We start from the raw sequence: 11,598 nt of genomic DNA on the forward strand, positions 1-11,598 counted from the left end.
TGTAGCATTCAAAACGAACAGCATGCCCTTTTACTTAATTACTTACGTAACACGTGTTGTTCATGTGTAGACAGATTCCAAAACATAATCCATACAACGAGTCAAACTACCTTTTCAGTGCCATGCACTTTCTATTTCAAGTTTTCAACCACGCAGAGAAGAAACCAGGATTCTCGCAAGAAAATAAAATAAAAACGGGGTGACAACATTGAATGCGTGCTTTGAAATACTACTATCTGGCATGATATGACACGATTGAATTGAATGAGAGCAAATAGAAAAGCAGAAAAAAAAATCTAGTCAAACCAAGCTACCCCAGGCAGGCTGCGTCGCCTTCTACCCCAGTTCCCTTCCTCCGGAGAAACCGTGTCCCCCTCTCCCTCCCCCGATCGACAGCAATAGCGGCGGTCAAAAGCTTCTCTGGCGACGACCCCTCCATCCCCTGTCCGTGTCTTCTTCCCCGTCTTCACCTCTCGTAATCTCCGCGAAGGAGTAGCTCACGCACCGCCCGGAGCCTCCCCAGATCGCCGCGGCCAAGCTGAATCGCCACGGATCTCGAGTGGGCGGCGGAGAAGTGGAGGGGCCCATGAGCCTCGCCGGCTCCGCCCTGGAGGCGGCTCTTCAGGCGGTGGGCCGCGGCCTCGACGCCGCCGGCGACCACCGCCTGCTCTACTGCAAGGGTGCCGGGAGGCTCGTGAAGCTCGACGAGGCCCGCGCGCGGGACCTGCCTATCAGCGGCGGCGTCCTCTGCAGCGTGCCCCCAGACGTCGAGGTCGAGGGCTACCTTGGCAGCCCCGAGCGCAGTCGCCCGGTCTCCCCTGGCGCGGCCCCCGGCGAGCCCTTCGTCTGCAGCTTCCAGAAGGTGAGGGAGATGCTCTGGAGTTCAGATTCAGTATTTTGATCGGATCGTGCACGCGTATACGGCATGCCTTGTTCTGTTCCACGTTTTGTGATGCAAATCTTAATTCATATGTTAACTCCACCGCATCTGACATCGCCATTTTGCTGCGTAGATGGCTGAACATTTCAACAGGAAGGCAGGCTTGCTGGAAACAGTACCGCTGGGTTCCTTTAACTCGCTTTTTAGCTTTACGGGTGCTTGGAAGAATGATGCAGCTGCGACAAAGTCCCTTGCGGTCGATGGCTGTTCTGTGCCTCTGTATAGAGTTAAAATAACTAGTGACCAGCTGATTCTTCACGAGAGTGTAAAGCTCGCGATTCCACATAGTTGGGATCCATCAACATTGGCTAGGTCAGTAGGTAATCTTCTCCATTGACCTTGCTATCAGGGTCAGTTATAATTATTGCCATCCTATATAATGTTACATGCCCTTATCATATAACAAGCCTTTATTGTTTCACCTCTTCCCAGCTTTGTCGAGAATTATGGTACGCATATCATTACTTCTGTAATGGTTGGTGGCAAGGATGAAGTATACATAAAGCAGCATTCATCATCCCAATTGTCTGAAGTGGAGTTTAAAAATTATGTGAGAGAAATTGGGAACGAGAGATTCTCGAATGGGGAAAGCAAGTCAGATGCAGCCCCCATCAATTATACTGAAAAGGTTAGCCAATTCCTTGTCTGTCAATTTAAAATTAATAAAAGTGATCTTTTTTATTTGCAATTGTTAAGAACTTTGAGGGCTGTGTAAGTCTACAAGGATGCCAATCGCATAACGCTATTTATTGGATGCATCTTTGAAAGCCACGTTTAAGTCAGTAGGAAATTAACTTCATTGAAACATCACATGGCACATGTTCAATTGAAGAAGAAAATACACTACATACATATGTGATATGTGTGTTGCACCTCAATAGCTGCCAACAAATCCTAATTCCAGTTCACCTGCAGGATATGACAGTAATCTTCAGAAGGAGGGGAGGTTGCGATCTTGTTCAGAGTTCTGCTGACTGGATAAGAACGGTTTCCTCAGCACCAGATGTCATAGGCATGACATTTCTCCCTATTGTTTCACTCGTTGATGATATGCCTGGGAAGAAGCACATTGCACGTGCAATTGATCTATACCTGACATGTAAGACATGCATCTCTTTTTGGGACTGTACCTTGTGTCCTTATGTACTTTTATTACTCTGAGCTGGTATCCTAGAGTATCATCGTTTATACTCCGTATTACAGTAGCAGGGAATGTGCAGTTGTTCTTCGGTTTGGATTGAAATGTTTTATTTAGGGTGATGCTTGCATGATGAGGATCAAAATATCTGCCCTAAAGTCATAATGTCGAGCATGATTAAATCAGTAGTTTAATACAGTAGTAACTAGTCATGTTATCCAAAGATAGTGATGTGGAAAAACCTTTTCATATGTTATCTGTGACCAAAGATTTGGATAGTTATCCTTTTGTTTTTCCTCCACAATTAAAAAAATGTTATATTACATGGTATCTCTTCAGTGACGTGGATTTTTTTTTTCCAGACAAACCTCCAATTGAAGAACTACAATACTTCTTAGATTTCCAAGTTCCACTGGTTTGGGCTCCAGTACCACCGGGTATTGCTGGCCAAAATAGAAAGGAGCCCGTGTGCCCATCGCTTCAGTTCAGCTTGATGGGTCCAAAGCTCTTTGTTAGCACAGAACAGGTAAAGACCACCATGCATGAGTATGAGAATTTGCTTCTCCTCTCATTATTTTACCATTGATAACTTAATTTAATGGTTCTTACCAGATCCTATCTTGTCATTCACCAAGTCTGTTAGGAAAAAATAGAAACAGAACATTTTAACGACGTGCTTAAGAACAATTTGCTTGAGATGTGAATTAAGTGTTGGCTGCATACAGGAGACCAAGTTGATGGGATTTTCTGTGAAATAGAGACTATGTGATCTATATTTAAGATGATAAATTTTGCAGAGCAATATAATTCAAGCTAACTTGTAATGGACTACATGCAGATATCTGTTGGGCGTAGACCTGTCACTGGCCTCAGGTTGTGCTTGGAAGGAGCGAAACAGAACCGTCTGGCTATTCATTTGCAGCACCTTGGCTCATTACCAAAAATATTTTTACCTCATTGGGACTCCCATATCACGATTGGACCACCAAAATGGCAAGGGCCTGAAGAGCAGGATAGCCGATGGTTCGAACCAATCAAGTGGAAGAATTTTGCTCATGTCAGTACTGCGCCCATAGAATACACTGAAACAAATATCACGGACCTGTCCGGCGTTTATATTGTCACAGGAGCACAATTAGGAGTGTGGGATTTTGGTGCAAAGAGTGTACTCCACCTTAAACTCTTGTTTTCCAGAGTTCCTGGGTGCACGATTAGGAGATCAGTGTGGGACCACAGTCCAAGTTCTTTGATGCATAGGACTGATGAATCTTCATCGTCCTCAAGTGATAATGCTAAACTTGTGAAAATTGTTGACATGACTGAGACGTTGAAGGGCCCACAAGATGCACCTGGACACTGGCTGGTCACAGGAGCAAAATTGGGTGTGGAGAAGGGCAGGATTGTTGTGCGTGCAAAGTACTCATTATTAAATTATTGACCAAAATGTTGAGAGCATTCATTCATTCACTCTGCTATGAAGCAGTAGCACCCTGTTTAAAGATAGCATTTTGTTCTTTTGTTCATGTGTGGTACTGTATGTAACATCTGTGGATTCCTGCTTCTTGTGTTGATGCTGTGAGCAAAGTAGCATCAAGATGTTTTTGTCCAGTTCAAAATATCTGACCCCAGTCATCTCTTCTGCAATCGTCTCTGAGCGCAGTGGAAATTGTATATGATAAATATTGGATCACTTGATTAGCTATTTGCTGTTTGAAGCAGAATGGGAGTGAGTTTTGCACTGGTCTTAGAGATAACAAACTGTCAAGAAGTTCAATGACGTTTTATCAAATCTGATGTGACTTGGGCAGTCTGGGTGAAAAGTTGAGGAAACTTACTGGTCGTTTGCGGTACATGATTAACGTTGAGCACAGTTCATCTTTTCAAAAAGTGTATGAATGTAATTGAGGATCGACAGGCATATGATACGAGTGTTGCAGATGCTTGTAATCCAAAGGTATAATTCTTATTATAGAAAACAAACTTGTTCCAAGTCTGCTACAGTTGTTCCACTTAATGATATGCTTGATTATTCGACTGGATAAGTAATGAGAATAACTCTTGTTAAAAAAGTAAGCAAACAATTGTAGTATTCAGTATTCTGCTACGCGGATAGAGAAAATAAACACATATTCGTAATTTGCAAAATGGGTTTCCCCCCCTGAAATCCTTGTCTTCTTTTGCGCTAGTGTCAGTAAATGATGTACTTTCCATCCTTATGATTGCAGCAGTTTTATGCCTGCTTGTTATACTTAATATGTCGGGACAGAAAACATTTTTTTTAGAGAAAAGAGACCTTGGGCATGGTACAGCTAGTCACTGAAAATGTAAAATGACCACAGGTATGTAGCTTTTTTTTTAGATTGCTTTAATATTTTGCCACCTTGCCTGGTGGGGGACATGCTTCCATTGATTTTGTCTACCTTTATGTTATGCTGCCAAATGCTCTCTTCTTCCAAACATACAAGACCATCAAGGTGTTGGCCAAATAATATTTGGCTTGTGTGTATAAAAGTTATACCCTTAGAAAATACTCCTTCTTTTTCACAAAGGTTGGTGTATTTTCTTTCGTTAAGACAAGCCCTTCACCAAGAATTATTCTATTAATATGTAAGTTATATAATACGAAACCATGATCATTAGCAAGGATTTTTAAAGACAAATCCATCGATATAAACTTCATAGAGTTTTTCCTACAGATATGTCTCCCTTCTCCAGGATTTCATCGGTTAAATCCTTGTCTCAACGAAACAAAATACGCCAACTTTTGTGAAATGGAGGGAGTACTTTTTAATATAAATCCAATGATATCACTTTTGCGTCACAATAACCTCGCACTACTAGTCTAATTGTTGCTCAAAGTTTGACATAAGATTCCATGTTATTCTTGTATGTTTGGAATGGAGTACCAATATCGACATATTTATTTGTGCACGGCAATCTAAGAATAAGAATATACTCAAGGCTGGGGGGATGATCGAATGAATCTGTTTCCTGATTCCTTCCGAGTTGTGCCTTGTTGTTTCCGCAGACATTGTGGACATCTGTGCAATGTGCAGTAGCTGAGAGGTGATGCCAAAAAAATGCCGGCACCGGCACTTAGTGTCTGGCAACTGGCTATCAGTGCCCAAACGAGATGTTAGGTGCTGTATGTGAACTGTGAACAAGCTGTTCCTTGGTTTGATCAGCTTCTGGCTCCAGCAGTACTACATGACACATCACATATGTTGTCATTTTGAACTTTGGAAAGCAGCGTGCATACTTGATGTTGATCTGTGATATGATCGAGAAGAAAGCAACGAGATAATTTATGTTAAAAGCAAGAAGGCGGTAACAAAATGTCTTATCCATGAAAGATGCAGCTATGGACGTTTCCTTGGAGTGCCTAGTGTATGCATTACAAAACGACTGGAGAAAATTACAAATACGCAGGGTGGACAAATCAATTAAGCTGGCTAATTCTTTTATGCGATCCAAGTATGCTACGTACACTGTCACCTGACAACAGTACGTGAGTTGTGCATAACGACCAGACTGTATCGATGAGGTAGAAGATCTCTACATCTAGTGGACGTCGCTATTAATAATAGCAACAACAAGAACAGACTAAACGGAGAGGCCATAAAACAATCATAGGATCGGAGGAAGACTCGTTCATCTCTGAGCAACTGCACCTCTTCTCTGTCCACCTAAGACAACTCTTGGCCAAAATGGTACATAGTTCATTTTGTTGCTTGCCAACATTCCAACTTCTCAATTTGCTTATGTGCTAATATTTCCACTGATGTGTGATTTTCTTGAATCTTGATAGGAGAACGAGGAGATGAGCAAAGTAACTGAAGCCACCTGCAAACTAGACTCCATGGTATATTTGTAATTTGTTCACCCTATGTTCTCTCCTTAATTTTATTTTCTTCAGAAGTGTAGTAGCTAATATTAATGCTTCAACACATGCATTAAATGAACTTTATATTTAAACTATAATGGATAATTTTCTTTCATTATCTTATATATGCTTGATTAAAAAAAGATGGAATATGGTATAAATTAGTACGTATAATGGTGTATGCATGAACAGGTAATTGTCATGTGGATTATTACTTCTCTCATGGACTGAAATATCTAGATTCTAATCCGGCCGATCCTATATAGTACTAGGAACTAAGTTGTATAAAGGGAAAACCAAAACTAATAAAAAGAATAGACAATGACTGAATTAATATTTAGCAAGAATAAACAAAAAAAGGTAACTAACCCTTCAGGAGGTAATAGTTATATCAGCGTAGCCTCAGATCGTCTCATAATAAAAGTGGCGTGTCTTAAAATTCTCTGAGTTAATAGCTCGATTGGTAAGAGCGAAAGGAAGAAGGTCACTAACCAATGTCACTTAAATAAGAATGGTAGATAATTATTCCGGCCGCCATGAAGAATCTCCCACTTGTTTACCAAATTACATGTCCCTTTTACATTTACATAGGAATTCAAGGAGAGTAGCAAAGAAGATGAAGCCAGCAAGGTAACTCATATAGTTCATCTGATTCCAAATTAATACTCCATGTGCGCAGGCACGAAAATGACTGTAATTCACATGATCTGTAGGTGGAGGCGCATGAAGTTATTGGACAGAAAAGGTACGGATTCGTTGAAGGAAAGGTTGACTGGAGGGGGAGACCTGCCGTTCGAGGGCGCCATGGCGGTGTTGGCAATTCTTTCTTCATTCTTGGTAACTCTTGCTCTTGGCTATAAAAGTTAGAGAAAAGTATATCTTCATTACTCAACTCTTTTTCGACTTAATCAATCAATGGCATTGCCTAGGTTTCGAAAGAAAAAAAGGTACGAAAATGATCTCTCGAATTTTTTTCTATAATTTCTGTTCCCCAACAATCGAAACCGAACACCAATGGTTACTCACCCTGTCTAAAGCGGTTTTGATGCAAACCTGTCATGCTTTTTCCTCACGACTTGGCATGTCAACATGCCATGTTCGAATTAGATTTTTTTTTAGCTCTGAGTCCCTTTGTTTTGCCTCAAACATGAAAAAGACTCAAGTAGAACCCGCCGTCAAGAGGTGTGGTAGCGTCTTGTCAACATCTTCCGTTAACTGTCCAAGGTTCGGATACAACCAGATAGTCAACTGAACGCGAACATTGCATGCCGGCATTTGCATACTTTTCAACAAGTTGAGGGATTCTCTAAGTTAATTTTATCTCTTAGAAAAAGTAAAATCACATTATCAATTTTTGTTGTTAATAAACTAGATTTTCAGTCTGGATCTTATTACTACCTTAGCAGCATGCTTCTTGGTTTTATTTATGTTTACATTTGAGCTGTTTTGAGCCAAGTTAGTTATGGGTAAGTACTACTATAGAAAGTTACCTTAACCAACCACTTAGTAGCTAACAACATTCAAGCATCTGGATTTTACTAGTACTTAATTAACTAGAATCAGGAGTTCACATACTGATGACAATATCAACTATAGGGATATTTCAGAAATTCAAGGAACTTAATGAGCAGTGAAAAAAAAAGGATAGATTATGAAGCAGCATGTTGTTTTCACAATCTAATGAACACAAGAAGTGAAGCCTGCTAATCTCAACACGGTCTAATTGGGTTGTTTGTTGCTGCAGTGAACTTCGGACTTGAGGGCCTCGCCTCTCTGTCTCTAGCCGTGAACCTTATCATGTACTTCATGCTGATCATGCACGTCGGACTGGCTGATGCCTCCAACCTGCTGACCAACTACATGGGCACCAGCTACATGATCGCCGTGCTCATCACCGTCTTTGCCGACACCGTTATCGGCCGGTACCAGACTGTGATCATATCATCACTCATCGAGCTTGTGGTAAGAGATAACAATAAAATTCTTCACTTCATTGCTTCTCTATCCCGATCGATCAAGTGTTCATTACTTCGGTTTTCTCTTGATATTTGATCTCCCACTTTCGCAGGGACTCCTGCTGCTAACGCTGCAAGCTCACTCCTCGAAGCTGAAACCGCCGGAGTGCATCTTCCCGTCGCCGACGTGCCAAAAGGTGAGTGGCGACAACGCGGTGCACCTCTACGTTGGGCTGTACCTGGTGGCGATCGGGTCGGCGGGCATCAAGGCGGCGCTGCCGGCACACTGCGCCGACCAGTTCGACGAGAAGGACCCCAAGGAGAAGCGCCAGATGTCCAGCTTCTTCAACTGGCTGCTGCTCAGCATATGCATCGGGGGTGCCTTCAGCGTCACCGTCTTCGTGTGGATCCAGAACAAGAGGGGATGGGACAAAGGTTTCGGCGCCGCCACGGGCGTGATGGGCCTAGCCCTTGTCGCCTTCGTCATCGGCCTGCCGCGGTACCGGATCTCCACTGTGCAGGGCAGCAGCGCGCTTCTTGAAATCTTCCGGGTTAGGAAATCGATCTCTTTGCTTGTTGGAAAGAGGAACGAGCAATGCAATTGATATACGTGTCGTGGAGTAGGGCTGAGAGACATACTTGGTTTTCAATGTCGTTTTCAGGTGTACGTTGCTGCAATCAGGAACAGGAATCTGCGACTCCCTGAGAACCCTGAGGAGCTATACGAGATCAGCAGAAGCAAAGCATCTCCTGAGACGGAGTTCGTGGCCCACAGGGATAAGCCATTCAGGTTATTCCATATACTAGCTGATAAATAATCAGTGTTGGACGAAACAAATTAGACCCCTACGTTGCCTCAGATAAAATTAGACAAAAAAAATATCACTACTACTATTATATATTATACTAGCATTTGCCAGTATTTTAATCTCCAACTTCTGTATCAAACGTTATTACATCTCTAGTCATATTTTTGCAGTACATTAATTGTTTGAATTAAAAAAGATGATGAGTCTTTTTTCTGATAGAAGGAGGTGGGCGACCATAGCCACTCATGGAGTATTTTATAAGAGTAAAGATACGCGAAGAAGCGGAAGCGCCGAGCCAACCTACCACACTTGGCATGGACTCACATATTTAAAAAAAGATGAAAGAGGAATGAAATAATAATAAAGTAATATTGACATTGTAATGAAATTTCATTGACATAGTAAGAAATAATAACAATGTGTTTGATACTCCTTCCGTTTCATAAAACATTTCATATAGATTTGTGCATTGGACCAATACAATTCTCGTTTCTAGTGCCTGACCATTCGTATTGAAATAAGAGTAAATGTGTGTCAGCGGTTATTGGCCAGGTGCGGGAGCCAAAAGAAAAATGAGATATATTATTATGGAATAAACGAGAAAATTTTATTTGAGGTGTTTTCCGGAAAGGAGGGGGGTATACAGTAAAATAATTATATTTCTAATGAAATAATTTTCAACATAATAGTACTCGTTGATTTGAAATTGATATTGTAATGACATTTGATTGATATTGGAATCTTATAGGTATCAGAGCCGGTAAATAACCCGCATCTTTGGCGAAGATACAGATCGTGTGGCGTTGTTGACATTGACCGCGCGCTTTGCTTTTATACGTGCAGATTCTTGAACAAGGCGGCCATAGTTCAGACAACAACAGGGGAGATGCCGAACCCGTGGCGGCAATGCCGTGTGACGCAAGTGGAAAACGCCAGGACGATGCTTGCCATGGTGCCCATCTTCTGTTGTGCCATCATCATGGGCACCTGCCTGGCGCAGTTCCAAACCTTCTCCATCCAGCAGGGCGCCACCATGGACACCCGGATCGCCAAGCACGTGCAGATGCCCCCCGCAACGCTGCCCATCATCCCATTGGGCATGCTAATCTGCGCCGTGCCCATCTACGAGCGCCTCTTCGTGCCCTACGCCCGACGCATAACGGGCCACCCAAATGGCATCCTCTACCTGCAGCGAATAGGCGTCGGCCTTGTGCTCTCCATCGTCTCCATGTGCATCGCGGCCGTCGTGGAGATGTACCGCAAGAGAGTCGCCACCCGTAACAACATGCTAGACGCGATCCCGCAGCTCCAGATGTTGCCGATATCCTGCTTCTGGCTGGCACCACAGTACGGCGTGTTCGGGATCGCCGATATGTTCACCTTCATCGGCTTGCTCGAGTTCTTCTATTCGCAGGCACCACCCGCACTCAAGTCCATGTCGTCGGCGTTCCTATGGTGCTCCATGTCGCTCGGATACTACTTCAGCAGCATCATCGTCAGGGCAGTTAATGTGGCCACCAAGAACTCCACAGCTAGCGGCGGCTGGCTGGCAGGCAACAACATCAACCGGAACCACCTCGACCTCTTCTTCTGGCTACTCGCGGTGCTCAGCTTCCTCAATTTTCTAAACTACCTCTACTGGTCTAGATGGTACAAGTACGTCAAGTCCCAGGACCAAGCAGAGCATGTGGTTGTACCAATGGAGCAGCAGCAAGTGTGATGACTAAGAGTTGTCTTGCGAGACTGTTAGAGCTGTAATAAGGTGCAACCTTAAGAGATTTTGGGTTGTGTTTTTTTGCTCTTGAAGTTCATCCGGATTATCCTGTTGCTGTGTACAAGCAAGTTTTCCTGTCACCAGTAAGAGAATCCTAGTGGTATTTAGTTTTTAGGGGCTTATAGCCACTTTTGGTGGGTGAGAAAGGAGCCCTTATTTGATGATTCCGCACATTTCCTAGCGGTACTCCCCTACCCCTCGCTTCGCTGGCCGATGGTGACTACCATCCTCACCTGCGTTGTTGTCCTGTTGTCGTCTCTAGCAACTCTACCTGATCGTTGTCCCACCTTTGGGCCTGAATCAGCTCCGGCCGCCTGCCTTGGGAGCCGAGGCACATTCCAGATCCACAACAACCCTGCCTTCCCTTTTGAGGTCGATGTCTCCCTCCTCCTTCATGCTAATCCCTCATGTGCTCCTGACCCGATCTACCGAGTTCGACACCGTCCCATGGCCGTCAGCCTGCTGCCCCCTCCTGTGCTCCTGCTCCGCATGCCCTCCCGAGGTTAGCGCACATTGGAAGCCGGGTCTGTTGCTCCCTCCCAAGTATAGCTTGCAATCGGGCCGGGCCGGCATCGGATAAATGGGCTTAGCTCCCCCTGTTTATAATGGGGCCATTGCAGTACTATCGGCCCGGCCCGGAAGCCCGACGAGCCCTGCTATAAACCCAGCAAGTACCTTAAGCCAAGTGTAGAAAAAAAAAGAGAGTAAATATCAAGGAACCCTTATCTTTGGAAGGTATGTATCGCAAAACCACAACTTTAGGACCTTTTTTCACTTTCCAAACGTATATCTGTAAAATAAAACCCGTAATTTTGCAATCACGCTTCCTACCCACAAGTCAGCGTCTCGCTGAAAGTTAACCCTCGGTTTTTCCCTGTCCGACCTATTGATTCGACCCTATTCAATCCTCAAAACCCAAAACAACACATATATCAATCCTCGATCCCAAACTTAGCTACACCTTCCTTGCTCTGCATGAGCAGATGGTTCAGGGGCAGTCTTCAAGACGTGCAGCGCCGTCGGTGCTGCGGCTGATCCAGGCGGCGACAAGACATCGGACCAACTGGCGACGCGTGGAGGCGCGTTTGTCTTCCATGGG

General features: G+C 43.8%; 2 protein-coding genes across 3 annotated transcripts; both read left to right on the forward strand.

Moving 5' to 3' along the window:
* The first annotated feature begins 323 nt into the window (after positions 1-323).
* LOC100834800 (MACPF domain-containing protein CAD1) lies at positions 324-3,717 on the forward strand. Its single transcript, XM_003569760.4, has 6 exons — positions 324-862; positions 1,014-1,252; positions 1,373-1,568; positions 1,856-2,039; positions 2,441-2,604; positions 2,917-3,717. The coding sequence occupies exons 1-6, from the start codon at positions 587-589 to the stop codon at positions 3,514-3,516; spliced, it is 1,659 nt and encodes a 552-aa protein (XP_003569808.1). The 5' UTR covers positions 324-586; the 3' UTR covers positions 3,517-3,717.
* A 176-nt stretch (positions 3,718-3,893) lies between these two features.
* Positions 3,894-10,663, forward strand: LOC100822843 (protein NRT1/ PTR FAMILY 4.5). 2 transcript variants are annotated; one of them, XM_014898888.2, is made up of 10 exons: positions 3,894-4,032; positions 4,304-4,417; positions 5,107-5,788; positions 5,887-5,940; positions 6,553-6,591; positions 6,675-6,798; positions 7,706-7,923; positions 8,030-8,467; positions 8,579-8,706; positions 9,569-10,663. In XM_014898888.2, exons 3-10 carry the CDS (start codon positions 5,786-5,788, stop codon positions 10,443-10,445), a joined length of 1,881 nt encoding a protein of 626 aa, XP_014754374.1. In that variant the 5' UTR covers positions 3,894-4,032; positions 4,304-4,417; positions 5,107-5,785; the 3' UTR covers positions 10,446-10,663. The 2 variants fall into 2 exon arrangements, with proteins under 2 accessions (XP_014754374.1, XP_024315520.1); XM_024459752.1 differs by having other exon boundaries at positions 3,914-4,032; positions 4,307-4,417.
* Positions 10,664-11,598: the final 935 nt, after the last annotated feature.

Source organism: Brachypodium distachyon, chromosome 2 (assembly GCF_000005505.3).
Source record: "Brachypodium distachyon strain Bd21 chromosome 2, Brachypodium_distachyon_v3.0, whole genome shotgun sequence".
NCBI classification, from domain to species: Eukaryota; Viridiplantae; Streptophyta; class Magnoliopsida; order Poales; family Poaceae; genus Brachypodium; species Brachypodium distachyon.

Excerpts from the sequence above, each read along its gene's own strand:
- LOC100834800 (XM_003569760.4), top strand. The coding sequence starts at position 587 with ATGAGCCTCGCCGGCTCCGCCCTGGAGGCGGCTCTTCAGGCGGTGGGC. Across the intron at positions 1,253-1,372 it reads GATCCATCAACATTGGCTAG|CTTTGTCGAGAATTATGGTA; the intron begins GTCAGTAGGTAA and ends ACCTCTTCCCAG. Across the intron at positions 1,569-1,855 it reads CCATCAATTATACTGAAAAG|GATATGACAGTAATCTTCAG; the intron begins GTTAGCCAATTC and ends GTTCACCTGCAG.
- LOC100822843 (XM_014898888.2), top strand. Across the intron at positions 7,924-8,029 it reads CATCACTCATCGAGCTTGTG|GGACTCCTGCTGCTAACGCT; the intron begins GTAAGAGATAAC and ends CCACTTTCGCAG. Across the intron at positions 8,707-9,568 it reads CACAGGGATAAGCCATTCAG|ATTCTTGAACAAGGCGGCCA; the intron begins GTTATTCCATAT and ends TTATACGTGCAG.